Source organism: Callospermophilus lateralis, chromosome 1 (genome assembly GCF_048772815.1).
Source record: "Callospermophilus lateralis isolate mCalLat2 chromosome 1, mCalLat2.hap1, whole genome shotgun sequence".
Taxonomy (NCBI): domain Eukaryota; kingdom Metazoa; phylum Chordata; class Mammalia; order Rodentia; family Sciuridae; genus Callospermophilus; species Callospermophilus lateralis.
The window spans coordinates 63,375,924-63,398,578 of record NC_135305.1 but is presented as its reverse complement, the minus strand read 5'-3'; the positions used below and the strand labels follow the sequence as shown (position 1 = coordinate 63,398,578).

The 22,655-nt window shown below is 35.2% G+C and overlaps 1 protein-coding gene across 2 annotated transcripts in view; it reads left to right on the top strand.

Annotated features, from left to right (window-relative positions):
* Window positions 1-7,676: 7,676 nt before the first annotated feature.
* The window catches only part of Pclo (piccolo presynaptic cytomatrix protein), a 403,000-nt gene continuing 388,021 nt past the window's right edge, over window positions 7,677-22,655 (top strand). The window contains exons 1-3 of one of the 2 annotated variants that reach the window (XM_076862544.2): window positions 7,677-7,921; window positions 12,741-13,249; window positions 13,367-14,172. In XM_076862544.2, the coding sequence (XP_076718659.2) occupies window positions 7,677-7,921; window positions 12,741-13,249; window positions 13,367-14,172 (1,560 nt within the window). Of the gene's footprint in view, window positions 7,922-12,740; window positions 14,173-22,655 lie in introns of both variants that reach the window. The other variant, XM_076862539.2, reaches the window with a different exon arrangement.

The following is a 22,655-nucleotide window of genomic DNA, read 5'->3' as shown; positions in this document are numbered from 1 at the left end:
AAGATCTTCTCATGGCAAATGGACTTTGAGCTTAACAAATGCATGGATTGAGAGAATCAAAGAAACAATCCTGGCAGGTTGAGGAAAAGCAGAAATGGCTGTAGAGGTGAGAGAGCAAGGCATGTTTGGGAATCAGGCACCTAGTTATACTCATTCTGCTAGCTTGGAAAAGATGATACATTCTATTAAAGGTAATTTCTTTTATGAAGAAATACTTCCAACCATCTTGTATTAGTTAACACTGACTACTTCTAAAAAAGATCAAGAAACAAAAATCTACTATGGCTCAAACATAATATTTCTCCTCCTCATTGATTGTTATGGCTCACATGTGAGACAATGCAAGGTTTGTGGAGAAATGGTTGCATTATAGCCTTAACCTAATCAGTGAATTAATCCCTAGTGGGATTAATTTAGTGGTAACTGGAGGCAGGTCGGATGTTAATAGAGGAAGTGGTTCATTGGGGGCATGGCTAAGGAGTATATATTTTGTATCTGGAGAGTGGAGTCCCTCTCTCTTTACTTCCTGATCATGATGTGAGCTGCTTCCATCTGTCACACTCTTCTGTCAGGATGTTCTGCTGGAGCCCCAAGGAATGGAGCCTGTTGTCTAGAGATTGAGATCTCTGAAACTCTGAGCCCCCAAATAAACTTTTCCTCTTTTGCAGTTCTTCTGGTTTGGTCCTTTTAGTCATAGCATGAAAATTGACTAAAACTTTGACAGAACTGTTCAAGGAAGTCTTATTAGTCACCATAATGAAATACATGAGATAATTAACTTATAAAGAGAAAAAGTTTATTTTGGCTCATTGTTTTGAAGGTTCCAGTTCATGAACAATAGGTGCTGTTGCTCTAGGCTAATGGTGAGAGCACATGAGAACAAAACTGCTCACCTCATGATCATGAAGTGAAAAAGAGCGAGGAAGGGGCTGAGTTACTATAGTTCTCATTAAGGGCATACCCCCCATGACCTAAAGACCACCCATTAGGACCCACCTTTTAAAGTTTTCATCATCACCCAAAAAGTGCTATACTGGGTATGAAACCATTAACACAAGGGCCTTTGGGGGACATTTAAGATCCAAAATACAGCCTAAGGTGATCTAGTAAAAGAAAGTAGAATTCCACACATAGTCACTCTTAGGGAACATGTCTAACAGCTCTATTATCTTTAATCCATGGAACCATTGGAGTGGCCTGTTGATTCCATCCCTGTCTCAGAGGAGCACAAACTAGAATTATTTTGTTCCAGGCCTGAATGTAACACATTTTTAAGAGGTGGAGTATGGTCATAAGGTCAAACATAATTCTAGAGCAAATTGGACACTTGACCCAAACTGATGTTAGTGAGGAGTAAGCATCTTTCACCTAATATGGGATATGAATAATTAATTGAACCAGATTCTGTTTATTTGACTAAAGGTGATCTTTTTTCATGTATTCAAAAAGCCCCTTAGTTTCAGTTTATCAGATCTGAGTGAACTTTCTTGTTCACATTATTCAGTAATATGCTACAGTGCCCTCTTCAATCTTCTAGAATGAAGTGATTAATTAATCTTATCATTTAATTTATTCTACCCCTCTAGTACTATCACACAATTATCAAACACAGTGACCTGAACTATACCCTGTATTCAAAATGCAGATATACCAATTTAAACAAGGTAATCTGTGCCTTCTACCTTTTTCTTCAAAAATTTCTCATGATAGCTTTTGACATAGCTTCAAATAAAAGTCTAGACTGCATCTCAGATGCCTTTTCCTTGTCTTTGGTCTTGTAATTCTGATATTTAAACTTGCTATCCTTTCAGAGCAGTGGTCCTAAACCTAATCTACATATTACAGTTATCTAGGGAGTTCTAGAAATATTTATGCTATCACCTCACCTCATGATTCTGGTTTAATTATCTTGAGGTGAGGCCCAGATAGCAACAATTTTCAAAATAGCTATAGATACATGTAATACACTGTTAGGAATTTAAGCACTGTAATATGAGCAATTTATAATTTTTTCCAATTACATTTTACACATCACTATTAAAAGTCATGTATTTTTTTTCTGCTTGCACAAAGACCTATGCAAGACAAAAATTTCTCAATGTTTTCTTCCATGAGCCTAGAATTAGCACATAGGAAACTATGGTGCTCCTGGAAAACCCATACAAACCTTGCACTTTAGCACATTCTGCTAGCTTTGAAAAGATGATACCTTCTCTTAAAGGTAATTTCTTTTGTTTTGACTGAAACAGATATCAGATGGCTTTTTGTACTCTGGTTGCTATGCTGCCTGTGACTGTAATGTGTATCAACTTGGATATAAAACTCTGCATTCTTTCAATGTCTTGACTGCCTTTTGTGATTCTTTGGTTTGATTGCACATGTTTTCCTGTTCTCACCTGGTTCACTGATGTGTCTAGCCAGCAGGGGTCCCAACTGAGTCAGTGTGCTTTAAGGGGTTTTACTAAGCCTCAGTTGAGATAGCTAAAGGACAGGATAGGCTGCTTGCTCTACCTTCTCACCAACTTGGGCTTTTTCAGAACATAGAGTTCTTAGGATACACAGAGGGCAAAACTGGAAGGCTAACCTGAGAAATTATATGATATGTCTCCCCGTATCCCCCATTGTTTTGATTAAAAAAACAAAGTGTTCAGTTCTAGTTCAGGGGCAAAGAAATCAACCCTATTTCTTGATAGGAGGTGCAAAGAGTGGTGGATATGGGGAGTAGTGATTCATTGGGCAGCAGTCCTGTAACAATCTATCACACTTGGATAGTATATCTGATAGTTTACAAGTACATTCACACCTTTTTCTCATTTAATTGTCACAACCGTGTAGAGAGGTAGAAGTATTATTTTCTCTATTTTTACAGCTAAGGAACCTCAAGATCTGAAAAGTCAATGACATATGTATCCAAATGGCAGAGATTGTCAGAGAGATGGCAGAGATCAGATTTAAAGTTGGACATTGTCAATCAAAAATCATCAAGAATAAGACCTGTACACATATCCCCGTTTTCTATACAGTAGATTTCAAAGTTCATTTATAAATTGATAAATAATGCTCAATCATCTAAGATATAACATGACTTTTTAATGTGTTTAAATTTATGAAATAAATACTTTAAAGAGACAGAAACAAATTTATGACTATATTATATACCATAAGTATATAGGAACATAATTTAAATATAGGTGACTTGTTCATTTAAATTACAGATTAACTCTGGAATAGTATGAAAGAGAAATTGAAGTTTCAGATGTCAGAATTTTAAATATATATTTCAAAGTTTTCTCTAAAATGCCTTTATGATTTTTCTTTCAAAATTGAGAAGCCAGTTTATAATCAACTGTAATCTCACTGAATTTCCTTCATTCTAGCTGTAAATACCACTTTAGAGTTAACAAAAATGGCTGAGAGCAGCAATTCAGAAGCCGCTCAACCATCACAAAAAATGAAATGCTGAACCTTAAGTCACTGCAGGTTCTTCCTTCACTATATGAACACAATCCTCTATCATCTTCTGTTACAGAAGGAACATAAAAAAAGAACATATGTATATACACCACTATAAAAATTATAAGCTATATTGTCTATATTTCTATGCTTACAGATCCGTCATACACAAAAAAGTCATGTACTTTTAAACACAGAATAAGATTCATTTGAGTTTTATCACTCATCACATCATATGAAAACACTATATGGTATATACCATGTCAACATTTCTTATATTTTAAATAAATATATTCATAAAATATTATCACCTCTTTGTGCCAGATTTTATTTCTCTCTTCTTATGTGTTGAAACTGTAATGGTTATTTATATTTATTGTTATCATACATAACAACCACTGAACATCTTTTTCACAAAACCATTTTTCATAACTCAAATGATTCTTGAGAAATTATTTCCAGAAATATATCAGATTAAAAATCTTTTTAAGGCAATTAATAACTCTTGCCAAATTATTTTTCAGAAAGCCTGAATTGATTTATATTCTCAAATTTAAGTGACAAAAGACCTTTTTTTCTACAAAACATTCATCAGCATTATCATGATAATGGTATTAATATTATTGTTTTCTGAAAAGACTTTAATAAGTACAAGCAAATATTTTTAGTTAAATAGGCAGAACTAGATTATAGGAAGATAATTTAATTGTAAATATTTAAAAACTAGTGAGACTAGATATTTATATATTTGAAATCTTTAACTGCAACTTTTGAAAATCCTCAATTTATTCAGGCATTTCATATATGGCAACACACAGATGGTGTTTTGATTTAATCTTGGGTTGAATGGAATCTGCAAAGACATGGGTAGATGGTCCCACCCTCTTCCTAGGTAGCATTCTCTAATCATGTTTAGTTTTGAATTATCATTGTTAAGTTGCCTTCTATCTACTAAATTAGAAAATACCTGGGGAAATGAGACTAGATTTAAATGAAAGGAAAAGTTTTGTTCTATGGAGTTGCCATTTTAATGGACATAGAGTATGTATTAGCAAAGGTTTTCAGAAATTGTTTCATGACCAACATATTAAGTTGAATATATTATATATGAACTATTAGTTCATTGAACTACATGAAAATTCAAATAATTATTACACTAAGTATAAATAATGAACAAGGAAAAACAAAGATTTGGGATATAGCACTATCAGTTCATATAAAAATATCAGTAATTCTGATATTTTTCTGGTGTAATCAAAAGGAAATTTTATAAAGCAGCACTAAACTTCTCATATTTGTTCTTTTGATTTCTAACAATTCACACATAAGGAACATACCTGGACTCTGCTTTAGTGTTTCTCTTTAGATCAAAAACTTTCTAAGTACAAGCCATCTTAGCCCCAATTAGAAGATTTGGAGAAAAACAAATACTTTTTAAAATAACTCAGCGTTATAAAGGTCTAAAAGGCAAAATAAATTTAAAAAGAAGACAATCAAAATATTTCCAAAGTGCCATCAGCATCAGTTCTCTTGTTTCATAGTCCATTTATTCTTCCTACCATACAATCCATTCTCCTATTTTTCTGATGATATTTGCTCCTAGAAGAGAGGAGGGAAGGAGAAAGCGAATCTATATCTTCACAAAGGGGCTACACAATATTTTTATTTACATATTATTGCTTTTTTATTTGTCTAGCAACATGACTTTGTATATTATCAATTATTTCTTCTTCAGTGGTTCCTTTCACCAATGATGACAAAGAATATGGAATTATTATCCCCTGCTTAATCAGTGTTCTAGGTCTAGAGCTGAAAGGTTATTCATCTTATTAATTTTTTAAACTTGTGGTTTGTGGATGTGAAACATCATATATTATTTTATACTCAAAAAACTTAAGCATATTATGAGAAAACAGCCAGCATGTAAACCATCCCCCTTTTTCTCACATCTGTCTTTGAATGCTACTCATCCTCGGGCAGTCTGGACCATGGAACAACTACCTGTTTTGAAAGAGAAGGTATTATGATTCCATTCCTGTATCTAATTATGTCCTTCTTCAAAGCACACTCACTTTCAGGAGCTATGAGTATATTGTATTTGACTGCAAATGTGGCCATCAGAATATTAGGTTGCCTAATCTTGATTTGTTTGAAGAGAGAGCATTCTCTTCTTTATTTCAATGAGTGATTCCTGCAGTTTTGACTTTGGAAGTTTTTGTTATCAGAGAATCAAAGCTTACTCAAAGTTTCTTTAAGAAATCCACCAATGACTTTGTCTGACAACTAGCCATCTTTAAAACCAAAACATTATCATAAATTATTACATCTGTGCTACTTTTTAGTTTTAAAACAAGTAAAAATCACATATCTTTCTATATGATTATTATAGAAAAAACTTGGAAATGTACCTTCTGAGCAACCTAGTCATTTGATTTTTTTATTCCTTCTCAACTGTTAGCTTTTGAATTTCTGTTAACCTCAATAGTTGAGATTTTAAGTCTACATTGAGAGAAAATGTAGGTAACAAACCTGGAATTACAAATTCAGTGCTGAAATAGAAGAGTCCTGTTATATTTTAGTTATGTGGTTTCCCCAAAACTTTGTGTGAAACAATGCAAGAAAGTTTAGAAGTGAACTGATTGGGTTATAAGAGGTTTGACCTAATAAGCGCATTTATCCCCACATTGGAATTTACTTGGTGATAACTTTAAGCAGACAGGATGAGGTTGGTGGAAATGGTCCCTGGGGGCCTGCCTTTGGGATTTATATTCTGCCCTTTTGGAACAGAACTCTCTCTCTGATTCTCTCATGTTCCCAGCTGCTTTCCTCTGCCACATTCTCCTACTACCATGTCTTGTCTCACCTCAGGCCCCTAGAAATGGAGTTGGCCATCTATGGACTGAGGTTGCTGAAACTGTGGGCCCTCAAATATCAACTTTTCCTCTTCTAATTGTTCTTGTCAGGTCTTTTGTTCACAACAGCAAAATAGCTAACTGAAACAAGTTCCCTCTTAAAGAGGAGCAAGAAGCTTGGGGGGGGGGGGGTTTACATTAGTTCTAGCTATACTGCTAACCAGCTGTGTGACTCATACTAATTTACATTTATACAGTCTTCTCTCCATATTTGTTAAAAAAAATGAAGGTTGAGTGGAGGAGGAAGGAGATAAAATCTCGTCTTTAATATTTCAACATCGCTATAACATTTTAATATTTAACAATCTAGATGTTACTATAGTTCCCCTAGTGCACAATATCCCATTATCCACAATCCTTTACTTTTGTGTAGTCCATTTGGACTACAACACAAGCTATAAGGACTCAAAAACCTTACCGACTTGTTTATGTATCACTTTAAATAGTTTTAATCCAATTGGAAAGTTCTAAAAGAAAAGGCCTTTCTTGGCTCCTTTTGGGAAGTTTCCCTCAAAGGTATGAAGTGTCTTTCTTTTTCATTTCCAGTTACCTGAACTCTTTCCTAGGATCTTTTAAAACCCTCCCTTAAGAAAAAAAAAAGAAAGAAAGAAAGAAAGAAAGAAAGAAAGAAAGAAAGAAAGAAAGAAAAGAAAAGAAAAGAAAAAAGGGAAAAAAAGGAAAGAAAGAAACTACAAATCCCAGGAACCAAAGCTAGAAGCAGACACTTATCTCCACTGCCTCCCCACTCTCCCTTAAATCTGGTCAGCTAAAACTCAAGTTGAGGCATCCTGAAATATGCCTGAAAGAAACGTCAGCTCTTTGGTCCTGGCTTTTATCAGTGTTCTTGCTCGGCTCCTTTAAATCGGTGGTGAGAGCGAAGAGAGACACAGCGCGACGCAGAGTGGGCTGGGCGAGGGGCGCGGGCATCACCTGTTCGGAGGCGCACGCGCAAGGCGAGGGCGCGGGCAGGAGGCGGGGCGCGGTGGGAGGGGCAGACGGCGCCTGGCTGGCACGGCTCAGATCTGCTTTTCCCCAGCTCACGGCGCTGAGGCGGCGTCGGGGAGGCGTCTTCTGCAAAGGTTGCCTGGCGCTGTCCAACATGGAGGAGACACCGGCTCTGGCGGGCGTCACCTGCAAACGGGACTAATCCTCGCCTGGCGTTCCCAGCAACTGAGCCGGGTGCAGAACCAAGGACTCAGCAGCCTGCACGCCCTGGGCGGACACCGGCTCCAATTGCTTCTCTGGCCGCGGGCTTCTCGACCGGGACGCAGCGCAAGGCGGGAGCGCAGCGGCCCCGAATCTCCCTGAGCCATGGGCAACGAGGCGAGCTTGGAAGGCGAAGGGCTCCCCGAAGGGCTGGCGGCGGCTGCGGCCGGAGGAGGGGCCGGCGGGGCGGGGACCCCCTTGCACACCGTGATCCCGGCCGGCATGGAGGCGGATCTGAGCCAGCTGAGCGAAGAGGAAAGGAGACAGATCGCTGCTGTCATGTCAAGGGCGCAGGGGCTGCCCAAGGGAAGCGTTCCCCCGGCCGCTGCGGAGTCGCCTTCCATGCACAGGCACGCACAGCATGCTGTATATGTCCGGGCATATATGTACAGGTTCTCGTGCACATATGTGCCAACCCATATGTGCTAACAAGGCGGTACATATATGTCGCCTCGGTTCATTTTATTCTCGTTAATGGGGTGGCGATAAAGAGATCATAAGCTTTTTCACGGGCGTAATAAAAATGATGCATTATGGAGTTTCTAGTGGGATAGTCAAGGGTTGCATTCTTGGAACTGTGATTTTAGGTTGTGATTTTTGGCCTTTTGGAACCTTTTCCCTCTAGGATGGCACGGAGAGACGCCCTCCAGTGTTTTACTAATCTGGAAGTCTTCCATTAATACAATACGAATGTGTTAGGAAATGGATAGAGCTGGGCTGGGTGTTTACCTGTATCTGTTTAAACCTCCTCAGCATTTCGGTGGGGGGGGGGGTCTTTTTCTCTGCGAATGTTGTCTAAATAGTCCTGTAACAATACCCTTAATCTCTCTGGAAGTGATTTGCCCTCCCCACCTTACCCCCAGAGGAGAACAGGAGCTATTTAAGCAGAAAGCATAGCATGAACACACCTTATATATTCAGCTGTGAGACCCTGAAATATGTTGTGGCATTAAACAGATGGTTTGGTCACAGCAGAGCAGGTGCTGTACATGTATTTCTGAATTAGCATATGTCATTTTTAAACCATTGCTCTTTTTATGCAAAAGTGACTTTCAGTTTATGGAAGAACATTTTATTACTTTAAAATTAGTTTTCATTACACACTTTGAAAAACAAAACATAAGTGACAACTTGTATCGGCAATTATGAGAACTAATCTGAAATCAACTATTCATTTCTTTTTCTACTGTTTTTCTTCATCCCATAAATCAGTTGTTTCCTAATTAAAGTACTAAAAGGGCATAATAGTTGCTTGCCCTGCTTTTATAATTGTAAACAAACTAACTTTGCACCCTTCAGCAGAGAACAAGTCTCTTTCCATGGTCCTGAAATCATCCCTTCCTTATGACACTGAAGGGAAATATACGAATTTTTAAAGATATTGAAAATACAAAAGATATGGACATACAGATGTATATAGTCCTCTACTTTGTAAAATAAGAACATTTTAACGTAGTCACTATCATATAAGTATATAATTTTTCCAGATAACTATAATATTAAACTTCATATAGGAGAAACTTAATTATGGACAGTGACAGTATTTTCACATAATATCTTAAGTGTGGAAAATCTGTCAGGTAAAACCCTTATTTATCTTGAAAGAAAATCACTACTGGTGAAAATTAGCCTCATTATATTAAATATGCTTTTTGGTATTTAAAAACTATTCATGTATTGGATCATTTCTTTAATATAAAGCCTTCTTTTTTATTACCTCAGTGGTAGAGTTTATAATATGTATTTCTTTTATTTACTTGATGAAAACTTGACTTGTAAAAACATTCACTGTTCATATACTAGATTTTCATAGGATAATAACATGGTCCAGTGCTTTTATTAGCCTTTTAGAAATGTATGCCAGCTCATTGTAATTTTTCAAAAGAGGCACATGCAACAGGTCTAGCATGCTGGTTACAAATACCAAGAAAAGTGTGGTCTTCGATTTTTAGATTCTTAACTTTTTTTCTGTTCAGAGAGTGGCTGAGAAATATTATTTTAGCCCATAAAATGTTACTTTATGCAGTATTTTATTAGATAACATATTCTTAAAGCTCTCCATTAATAATTTTGTTATGGTGGAATTGTTATGAACAGGTAATCTGTGACCTAAACAGTTCTTGGTGAAGGCTTCCTCCAGATACTCAAATAACAGTATTCTTTTATTTTTGCAAAATGCTTATATCTTAATAAAATATTTTTGTAAAATGTATATAACTTTTGGAAAATTGACCACACATATGATAACCAGAGAAACATAGGTCATTTAGAATTTTAGAATTATGTTAATTTATATATATATGCATCTGAGAGCATATCCACATTATTTGAAGTTTCAGATGTTAAAGAGATACAAATTGGACATAGTGAGATTTATTATTATTATTTTTATTTTTAAGCAACAAGGATTGCCAGTTCCAAAACGAGATTCTTATCCTATTGATTTTAACTGACTCATAGCTAATTACATGCACTTCACAACCAAAATACACCTCAGGTTCCTTGTCTCTAAATAGAGCTAATAATACTTATAGAGTTATAATAGGGATTAATTTTTTTTATTCCAGCTGCTTTTACATTCTTATATTTGCATACATATTGACCTTATTTTAGTTGAAATATTTTTTTCTACTAATGTTTGAAAGAAAATTTCTTCTCTGTGGATGGCAATAGTATAATGAAAAAGGAGATAGCATTAAACCTGAGTACCTACAAGCTAGAAGTAGAAGGCAGAATACAAATAAAATCCTCCTAGATTTTTTATTCACTGTAGTACAATTTTATTACTTCATTTATTCATTCTATTATGGCTACAGATTTGTCGTATGAGAGGGCTTACTAGAAAACTTTTCTGATAGAATATAAGAATCCTGACTGAATTGATTATTTCCGTTAGTATTCCTTGGGGTCTCCCCTACTGAGTAGCCACCTGCACTACTGTTTTTTTTCCCAGGGCAACCTGAAAAGTCCAGGTTTTAAAATGAGTATGGGATATATCCATTTGTATGGTAGAGGGCCTATAGAAGAATTTGAGGTAAAAAGAATTCAAGAAACCTTAATCTAGAGTAAAACAAAAACCCAACATGTTCATTCATCAGTTTGCTCATTGTTAACCATTCATTTATTCATTAATTCATCAAACATTAATGCCTGTCTACTAGTTTTCAGGATTGATTCTAGTGATGGAAAGATGAGTGAAATACACTCTCTCTAGGAGTTCATGGTCCAGTGTACAATGCACAGATTATATTTTAATTACTTTGGTTTTAACACAACAACTGCTAAACCAACAAAAATTCACAGAAGACCACAATTAACTAAGGTAGATTTACGTTTTTGTTTGGTATTAAGCTGATACCTTCTCTTAATGATTTTCCTTCTATTTCTCAGTCTCAGATCTTTGTGTTTTATTTACATATTTCCAACAACTAAAATTTAAATTGAGTTTACATGGTAGAGCAACCTTCATGGCTACATAGTCTTTTCTGGCAAGGAGAATTTTAAAAATATAGCTTAACTTAATTTTTGTAGGAAGTACATGCAATTATAATTTGTGGTGCAAGGAGCTTGATCTCAATTTTGGCATTTACTATTATCACAAATATTTGCCTACATTGCCATTTATAGATTGTTTCCATTCTGAGTCTTTGATGCTTCTTTCTTCTGTGTCTTATCTCATGGTCTGTACCCAGATTTCTACATCAATAGGGAAGTTTTGGAAAATGTATATGATTGAATGATACAAAATTTAAAAATTTGTAGTTTACTTTAGTAGGTAAATTTTGGTGCATTGATTTAAAATCTGTAGAGCTTTATTATTATCATATTTTAGGTGCTATTGGATCTCTACTTCTTTATCCTTATCTCATAATTTTTCTAAAATTGAAAAGCAATACTTGGCAAATAAAACAATTATCTGATTTTCTGTAACACTATAATATGTAATACTCTTTTAGTTGCAAATTTATTTGTAAAGAATGGCTTATTTAAAAAGTAAACATTTAATGTAATGTTTGAGTAAATTATACGTATTTATATTAAGAAACACCTATTTTAATTATTTAACCATAGTCATTTAAAATTGATAGTATTTACTATTTTTAAAAAGTTCATCTTACATATTTTTCTACAAATTTAAAGGAAACTTTAAAATTAATTTTTACATATTTATATCAACCTAAATAGTAATAAATATGATTATGAATAATCTATCAGTGATAATAATAAATAATGCAACAATATTGAGTATACAGATCACTGTGTGTTTTCATTTGAGGAAATTAACAGTACTTCCTAATAGTGGGGACATACCTTGCTTGCTGTTATTTGGATATCAGACTGTATCTCAAGATGCTTTAAGCATGTGTTGTTAACATTGAATAAAAATTTCAGATCAAGAATTATCTATTTGAAAATATAAATAGCATTGGTCTTAACAAAAAGATGGGTTTATTTTTTAAGAATATCTAATGAATGTAGAGATCTTTATTCCATAAAGTTTAAAGGTACAATATCTGATGGATATTACCTTTCTAGATAGAATACAGCAAATATGAATAGGTTATCAATTTTCTTAATATCCCTAGAAAGATATCATTTATCCTATATTACCCACAACCCCCTAATGTCACATTGTGTGCCTTATGTAACTAATGTACAGTTTCAAAGTCAAGCAAACTCCTACATTTTAAAATGAATATTTTTACTTCTTAATGATCCTGTTACTTAGGAGACTTTCTTTGACCATAAATTTTAATTAAAAAAGATGCACTGGTGACCACATAAGAACTGTGATAGGACATTCATTGACTTACTTAGGTTTTTAATTTAAACATACATTTAATTAAGTTTTAAGTATTTGAAGATTCTATTAAATATACATAAATTATTTTCATTATAAATATTTGTAATCTGTATATCTTAATTTTTCATTACTCTTGGCAAGTATTGTTTCTTCTTTACCTCCCTATTGAAAATTTCTACCCACTTATTAAAAAAAAATAGCAAGACCATTGTGATCACTCACAGGTTGCTACATAATTGTTTCTACTTAAATTTTTGCATTCATAATTTTGAGGAATATAACAAAGTGATAGCCTTTTAATATTTGATTTGAAGTAACTTCTACTATTTTCACTTTTTTTTTTTTTTTTTTTTTTTTTTTTTTAGGAAACAAGAGTTGGATAGTAGTTATTCTCCAAAGCAACCAGGAAAACCTCCGGACCCAGGGCGTCCAGCTCAGCCTGGTCTCAGTAAAAGTAGAACTACAGATACTTTCAGGTCAGAGCAGAAATTACCTGGAAGGAGTCCTTCTACTATTAGCTTGAAAGAATCAAAGTCCAGAACTGACTTTAAAGAAGAGCACAAGTCTAGCATGATGCCTGGTTTCCTTTCTGAAGTTAACCCTTTAAGTGCTGTATCCTCTGTTGTAAATAAATTCAACCCTTTTGATTTAATATCAGACTCTGAGGTATCCCAGGAAGAAGCCACCAAGAAACAAAAAGTAGCTCAAAAGGAACAGGGAAAACCGGAAGGAATCACAAAACCTTCACCACAGCAACAGTCACCCAAGGCAGTTCCCAAGCAGCAAGGACCTGTTAAGGACCCACTTCAGCAGGATGGCTCTCCCAAATCAGCATCCTCTCAGCAGCCAGAAAAAATTAAACCACAACCCCCTGGTACAGGAAAGCCAGTTCAGGGGCCTGCCCAGCTTGCTCAGACAGACACAGCAAAATCACCACTTCAACGAGATGCAGCCAGGCCTCAAACGAAACAGTCAGACATAGTAAGGGGAGAACCGGTAAAACCCACACAGCAAAGCCCATCCAAATCACCTCTTCAGCAAGCAACTTCTGGAAAATCTCCAGCCCAGCAGCTTGGACCTGAAAAACCACAGTCTGGGGCTACAAAGCCTGCAGTCCAGCAACCAGGGCTGGTGAAGACCCTCACTCAACAGCAAGGAACAGTGAAACCCTTGGCCCAGCCGCCAGGGACAACAAAGCCTCCATCTCAGCAGGCTGGGTCAGAGAAGCCTTCATCTCAGCCTGGGCCAAAGTCTCCAGCCCAGCAGCCTGGTACACCAAAACCCCCAGGTCAACAACCTGGACCACAGTCTCCGGCTAAGCCATCAGGACCAGGAAAGACTCCAGTTCAGCAGCCTGGGCCAGGAAAGACTCCAGCTCAGCAGCCTGGGCCAGGAAAGACTCCAGCTCAGCAGCCTACTCCTGCAAAGCCCCCACCTCAGCAGCCTGCCCCAGCTAAGCCTCCACCTCAGCAACCTGCCCCAGCTAAGCCCCCACCTCAGAAGCCTAGCCAGGCAAAGCCCCCACCTCAGCAGCCTGGCCCAGCAAAGCCCTCAGCTCATCAGTCTACAAAATCAGTAAGCCAAATGGTAACTGAGAAACCTCCACAACCACCACCAACTTCTCCATCTGTAGCACAGACTCCAGTACAAGGCCCATGTAAAACCATCTGTCCTCTTTGCAATACCACCGAACTTCTGTTGCACGATCCAGAAAAGGCCAATTTTAACACATGCACTGAGTGTCAGACCACGGTCTGTAGCCTCTGTGGTTTTAATCCCAATCCTCATTTAACCAAGGTGAGTGCATGTATTCAGCGTCCATGTTCTTAAAGCATATCATCCTTCTGTAAATGATGCTTAGTTTACCTCATATGGTAGAATGGCATTGTCTTTCTCTAGTGCCATTGTTCATTCTTCCCTCCCCTCTTCCTTTGTTTTCAGTTGTCATTGATTTTTTATGTTTTCTCCAATAATCCCCAAATATTGCACAATTTTTGAAAATTTGGCACATAAAACAAGTACAAATTGATTGAAAGATGCTGAGTTCCTACTCATTTCACTCTGTGTAATATCTACATTATTTGTTTATTTGGCATAAAATGATTTTGCTTTAAGTTTTAAATTGATGCTCCTACCTACCAAAATTTTGGTATTCTTGACTAGAATCATATTTGTTTTAGATAAAAGTGGACAGCGTTCTCGGATTCTACATACAGTTTTAATGTAAAATTGAATCTTGATATATCCAATGAGGGCATGTTTCCCTCATTAGTTGGTAGTCATTGAAAATGGCATAGATCAAGACAAAAAAATGAAGTCATTAGAGCAAGTTTAGCATTGACGAATGTCTTCTCTGATGATTGCAGTTGATATTGCCAAGGCTTTACCTGTATAAGTCTGCCTAACCACTAATCATAAAGGGACTAATTGTGACACAGATAGGTACAAAAGAACGAAACATAAAATAGCAGAGCACTTAGGAAATTCTCTTTGTTAAGGAAGTATATAGTGAAGATGGGATAATAATATGAATAAAGTGGGGGTGAATAGGTGTAGGGTCTAAAAGAGTATAAGAGAGCAGATCCAATAGCCCCTACTTGATGAGAAGGCATGTGGAGTCCATCTGGAGGACAGCTGTTAGTGGGCTGATCACGCATCATATCTGTGAATGCTCGGGAAGTAACTGACAGCAGGCAGTGAAGGATTATTGATTTAAATATCCCTAAGATGAGGTTTGTGTATGCTTGTTGTAAGTGAAATATATGTTATGATAAATTATAACAATAATGACTATTGATAACTGTTATTGGGTACGAATGAAAATGAAAATGATGTAGATTTAAAATATGTCAATATCTGTTTTTATTTCTGAAGTACTGTTAACTCTTTTAACCAAAAGTCATATTAAGTGCTTTAACATTTTAAGTACATTATTCTTTACTGGTATTGCAAACTAATAAGAACATACTACATTCAAATTAATGAAGAAATTATATTATAAGTAATTTGTTTATACATGTAGTTTTAAAAATTTTGGTAATGATATGTTTCTGCTCATTGTGTACTATTTCAATAGAAAAAGTAATAATGATCTCAAATGATAATTTCATCAAATGTTTGAATTTATTATATTTGAGTGGCAATTTATAAGATAAATATGTGAAGTTGGGAATTTAAACCACGTTATTTGTATAGCTATTAGTTGGAAGACAGATAGTATTTGAATATGTACTAAATGTACATTCTGCTACATGTTTGGTGGGACATACATATACTAAAACACGAATGCTGATCTTTACATGATTAAAATATACTCAATTAGAAACTATATAAATGTATGCACAAGGAATTATATTGTGTGTACAGATGTGAAGAACTGTGAGGGATATGAACAAATATGGATTTAAGAGTAGAAATTTATTCCATTTCTAGTGGATAAGATCAAGGAAATCTTCATGGAGCAAGTGGTATTTGAGCTAAGTGTTAGAGTCAGTACTCTTAATAGATAGAGAACATGACAAAGGGTAATGACTTAGGTCAAGATCTGGAAACAGAAAAGTGGAAGATGTATGTTGGAAATCAGGAATAAATCCAAGTTAGCTGGATGATGGGGAGAAAATGGGCAGTGAGTTTGGAGATGGATTGAAGTCATATTTTTTGATTTTTATACTCAGCAGTAGTGATAGATGTCTGTTTTCTGAAACATACTTTGATTAATGTAGTCATGCATTTGATTATTTTCCAAATTTGTATCAAATGCCAAGTTGTGAAGCACCATTGAGTACTTTGACAGAATAAAATATTTGTTAGATAATGGGCTCTTTCCTAAAGTAGAAATAGGGGAAATGAAATTGTGTGTGTGTGTGTGTGTGTGTGTGTGTGTGTGTGAGTGAGAGAGAGAGAGAGAGAGAGAGAGAGAGAAAGAGAGAGAGAGAGAGAGAGAGGGAGGAAGGATAGTAACTTTATATAGGGCTTTACATTTCACATAATTCTTATTTCTCTTATCAAAATTAAACTTCCAAATATTTCCATGGGCATATATTCTATTTTTTCTATTACACTAGTGAGGAAACTGGTGTTCAGATGCTTGCTATGATTGCTTTAGTTATGAGGCTCCTCAGATAGTAAATTACCAAGAATAATTCAAAGCATCTAATTCCAAATCTGTTTATTCCTGTGGGAAGAGACAGAAAGTACTTAGGACAAAGGAAGAAGGGAATTTGGAGCTCTGTTATCAAAGCAGAAGTACTTGAACTGGAATGTGAAGAATAATAGAAATTTGAACACACATGGATGGGTATGGAAGGAGTAGGAAATGTGAAGCTGAGGAAGGCAGAGGTCCTCATTAGCTAAATGAAGGAAGACATTCCTTATTGACTGAATGGGCTTAGACAGGTCATTTACACTTTCTATTATAGTGGAACCATTAAAATATAAAAATAATAACACATTCTCTGTCAAACACATTGGGTTGTTAGAAGGATTAACTGAAAATTTGTGTGAGAAAGTATTTTTTAAGTATACAGTGTGATTTTAAACTTGTAATACATTGCAGAATAGATAATATTAACATCTTAAATAGATTTGACTTTTAAAGTTTACTTGTACATTGCACATTATTTTCTATATAGATATAATATCAGAAGTTGGATTCTGAGGTAGCAATCTAAAAAATTTGATCAATAATATTAATAATAATATTTTGTTTTAATTTTCATTTCTTTTCCCCATAAGGAAAAAATATAATCATAGTTCTAATTCTGAATTCTAGAAAGGTATCCTACCTAATCTTTTCACCACATGGCCAGCTTCTTAACCTCCTGAATTATCTGGAGGTCAGAGTTGGGAAGTTAGGGCTGGGTAGAGGCTGAAGGCTTCTGTTCCATGAGATAAAGTAGATGGGATTTTGGGGATGACCACTGTTTCTAAACTGTTATACGTATCCATGAAAAAGTACATCTCCATGCATATTTCAAGCTGGCCTCAAATATTCACATTCATTAAACAGTTCTGCCATGCAAAATAGGAACAGATGTTGAACATTCTTTGGTACTTCAGTTTACATGAATGTTGTTTTCCAGTTTGACCTTTACATGTAAGTAACTCAATATATGACTTTTGTGTTCAGTGAGTAAAATAGAATACTGGTCTTTTGTATTGGAAACACTAGAAGAATTTCTCTGATTTTTTTTTAACCCACACATCAGAATTGTGACTATATTTACTTGTGACTATACTGACTTAAATTACTAAAACCTCTGGGGAGGAAGGACTTGAGAGGTAGCTACACTCAGCCACAAGATTTAGGGGCATGTTTACTTCTTTAATTATAATTTGCCAACCTTTCTCCTACTCACAAAGACATCTTAGACAATCCAGTCACCAATGTGTGAGGATGGCCTGTAAATTAACTGCCCTCCTTGGAGGCTATGAAGATGTGTGCTATTCCAAATAAACCTTAAGAATCTATTGGCTCCAAGCCTAGACTTATGAGGCCAAAAGGAGTTTATGGCTGTAGCTCTTCTTCCTGATCCATTAATAGAATTAATCAGTACAATATATTTCCTCTCTTTGGCCTTGGTTTCTGACACAGAAACTGAACATTTACTTTCTAGTCAGTGACAAAAGCATTTTTATTGTTGTTTGTATAGATTTGTTTTATCTTTTTGGTGTATAATCTTAGGCAAGATAGATTTAGGGCCAGATGGAAAGGCTTGTGCCTAATGTTTGGTAATTCTTTAAACTTTTTCAAATTTTAAAATGTATGAAAATGAATTGTCACTTTTCATAATGTTGATAATGAAGCAAATGTTAATGATGAAAGTGAATTTAGGTACCCCCCTGTTTTATTAGGTCATGATATATTAATTAGTTTTTTTCTGCTGAAACTATATATTTTCTTTTCAAAAAAATATGGCCACCTTTCAGGAGAAAAAAAAATATCCCTAGACTTACATATATAGATGTGCATAAAAACTTTCATTATTTACTAAAATGACAGAACAAACAATGACTGAAAATCTCCAGTTGGGTAAAATGGCTTCACTGGCCACTTCTTTTAGGTGGATAGTGTTGATGCTTCTGGTTCTAGTGAGAAACAGAATGGGCCTGCAGGGGCCCTGGGAGTAAGGATTTGTTTAAAAAGAGCTGGTAAGAAAAGAGAAGAGCTATGCTAAATATCAGGAGTCTGGTACCTGTGGAAAAAGCAAACCAGTAAAGTATTTCTCATGGTGGGATGACTGAAAGAAGTTTTAGGAAAGAGGATAGATAGAATAAAATATTTGTTAGATAATGGGCTCTTTTTCAAATTCCTTGCTGTTTTTAGCACAGATTTTTTATTTTTTTCTCACCTCAAATTCAAAGCAGACTGCCACACAGTTCCTTTATAAAAGGAGGACTAAGCACTCAAATATCCATCTACTCTTTCTAGAAGTCCCACTTTTAAAATATTGATAGCATAATAGTTCCTGAAAAGATGAAAGAGTACCAGTAATATCCTTTGGTATATCGAGGGATTCCTGGCAAAGGGAAGGAGTTGACAAAAGGCTGAGAAAACCATACATTGTACAGTAGCTTTCTGAAGGAACCTGAGAAAGGCCCTAAACTTGAAGTCAACAAATATAAAAAAGTAATAGTGGCTTGTGGGTAGTAATCAAAGAATAGATTTTAAAATTGTAGGAGGAACAAGGAGGATACCTAGATTCTTTCCTACATTCAGTGGGAAGAGCATCCATTGTAGTAAAGGGCAGAAATAAATAAGACATATGGTGTGATAGACACTTTATTTATCCCTCTGTACCACTAGAGAATGTTCTCTAAATGAAGAAGAGAGTTGCCTAAGAAGTACCCTCTTAAGAAAACTAGAAGCTTTTGAAAGAAGAGTAGGAGTGGAGATAATGCTCCTTTCTCACAATAATGTGTTGTAGAGAAAAGAAATAATCTCAACCATGAGTCAACTGCACTAAATCTTTTACCTTCAGAGCAAAGTTGGCCTTACTTATTTGACCACCATCCTACTTGCCCTCAAAAGAGAGTAATAACAGGAAAATAAAACTGTCTATACGAACAAATTCTGTCAATTACTCATACTAATGGTGATACTATAAATTAGTGGGTTAAGAGCCTAACTAGACATTTGACATTAATACCATATGAATGCTAGAAATGAACTACTAGGGAAAAAACATATAAACCCAACCTCATAAGAGTTCATTCAGGAAAAATAACTTAAGAATTCTTATTATTCCTCACAAAGATTTAAATGGATATTTCATTGATAATTATCATATGAAAATATCAATGGGCTGGTTGAGGATAAAAGTGTACCTCATTAATGACTCAGAAATTTCCTAGATTATACAGCTAAACAACATCTATTGTTGTTTATTCAACTACTTAACATCCCCTATATTTTTGGCATGTTCTAGACTATGGGGATATAAGAATAAACAAAATACACAAAAATATTTTCCTCATGGAGTGGATTTTCTAGTGAGGTCACAAATCAGTAAAACATATGGTGTGACAGATGGTAGTGTTAGGAAGAAAACTGAAGTACAGCAGGGTTATCTTATGTAGCAAAAGAGGGATGGGGATTAGTTGTGGGGTTCCCTCACTCTGTCATTTGGAGATTAGTCTTGGAGTTGATGGATGACTTGAGATTCAAAAATTTTGAATGGTGAGTAAATGTATAATTGATGCATATAGTCCTAATGGAGGCTGAGGGTCAAGGGGTGAGGGCAGTAAATAGGAAAGAGAAGGAATGCACCTGGGAATGTATATAATTCTGAGATTTTATATTCATTCCTGCCTCCTTTACAGGTAGGGAACTGGTTATTTTATGAGAGGAAAATTATTATAAACTTCTAATAAATTGATTGCATCTTTGTCTTCAATGCAATGCCTTTGAAATATTTATAAATAAGAGCTCATCTTATTTCATAGAGAGCTATTTCTATTCCTAAAAATAGATGATAGTATTGTCTTTTGAAAAAAAATTAGCTTGAAAAAAATTCATGCAAGCTGTAGATATGTAACATTTTAAATTTATAGATCAAAAGTAAAAATCAAAGCATTATTTAAAGTTATAATGGCAACCGCAACAAATAACTACAAGCAAAATTTAATACTGATTGATCCTGAAATTCAAGCCTCGGTGTTAGAGATGAAGACATTTAATGACATACATTTTTGCATTTTTTCAACTTGTGAATTCATGTTATAATTAAAATCAACTCTTATGTAATCTAAAAGTTCTGAATGTTCAAATGATTGTTTAACCAAGTATATGATGGAAGGAATGGATAAAGGATTTAAATGCTTGTTTTTTAGATTGTTAGCTATAATTTTAGAATTAATTGGAATTCATTTTAGTTTGGCTCAAAGTTTTGGAGGTTTTAGTCCTTGGTTCTTGGCCCTGTTGTTTTGAGTGTGTGCTAACACAGTGTGCATCATGGAAGAAGCATGTGGTGGATAAAAAACATTCACCTCATGGTTAGGAAACAAAAAGAAGAAGAAGCGGGGCTCCACTACTCCCTTGAAGGGCATGTCTCCAGTGACCACAAGGCCTCCCACTAGATCCCACTTTTTAAAGAGTCTACCTCCTCCCAGTAGTTCCATACTGGGGACCAAGATCTTAACACATGAGCCTTTGGGGCGGGCATATATCATATATATGTTGCTATAACAAAATTATAGCAACATTGTTCTTGGTGAAATTTTAAGAATTTTTGGCTTGATTTAACAATGAAAATTTGTCTTATGTCTGTGATACTGTTTAATCATTTTCTTCATCATTCTTTGTCAAAGTTGCATATACTTTAACTGGCACCATGTTTATGTGAAGCCAATTAAGGGAAATAAAGCACCATAATTCTAAGCATAAGGTTTTTGGAAGACAAAGGATCGTATCTAGTTCTTTTTAAAATATTCTGATAATGCCTATGATTATGTATAATAAGAGTATCACTGTTCATACTGTTAAAACAAGAATATCCTAATTATAACAAAATGAATTTACCCTTATTCAAAATATTTTCTAATGACGTTAAAGGAATAGAATGACCCAAATATTTAAAAATATATGTTTACATATACCATATTGGTTTTGGTCAAATCTTTGATATGGTCCTCTAGAAACATTTTACTTGTTATGTGGCTATTTCCTGAATGTTTGTGTGTACCTCATGTTGTACTCATACTTTAGTCATTAAAACTAAAGACTGTTTTTACTTCCAGCTTTTAAATCACTAGGTGTTTCAGATATATTTTTTTTTATTTTTAATTTTTTGGTACCAGGGACTCAACTCAGGGGCACTCGATCACTGAGCCACACCCCCAGCCCTGTTTTGTATTTTGTTAGAGACAGGGTGCCACTGAGTTGCTTAGGGCTTCACTTTTGCTGAGGCTGGCTTTGAACTCATGATCCTCCCGCCTCAGCCTCCTGAGCTGCTGGGATTACAGGTGTGTCTACAGCCTCAGATATCTTTTTGAAGAACTGACTTTTATAGTAAGCTTGTTGTTGTGTATTATTAGAAGTTGTATGATGATTTACATAGCTTGGTAATAACAGATGTTCTGTGAAAGCAGCTATACACTGTTAACAAAATCATCTTTTGGATCAGTAAGCTTAACACAGGGATAAATTAACTCACTTATTGTTTATTGCACTGAAGACAAATATACAAATAATCTATTAGGGTATATAATAATTTTCCTAAAAGAAATTACCATATTATAGGCATCAGTAAGGCATCAGGTGATCTTGGTTCCAGGGCTAGTTCTGCCCTTCTCGTAACTACATTCTTGCTGGTATTGCTATAAGTTCACTTGAAAATAATGCTAGTTACATAGCAACAACTTCACTGCAAAGTTTCTTGCCTTTTTCTTCAGAATAAAAGCAGACTGGTTCTTTGTCACAGAGATGAGAGTAAGTTTGAATACTGTGCATTTCAAACACTACTAAGCAATATATCTGCATTTTGTCATTTAATACTCCTTTAATGAGGCATTCATTTTAAAAATAAGTATGCAGAATAGGAAGATAAGAATTCAAAGTCTTCTGAGCCAGCCATTTTGTTAGAATTTGATAATAGATATTGTGAAGGTAATAACTTGGTTTACTGTTAAGAGCAGAAATCATAGCTTAGAAGGAGAGCCAATAATTTAGCAATCTACAAGGGAACAATCCTGTTTCTAAAGTGGAATGTAATAAGGTATATATTGATGAGATCTGGTCTTACCTGATGTAAAACAGCAAATGATCTTTTTTTTCTTATTTT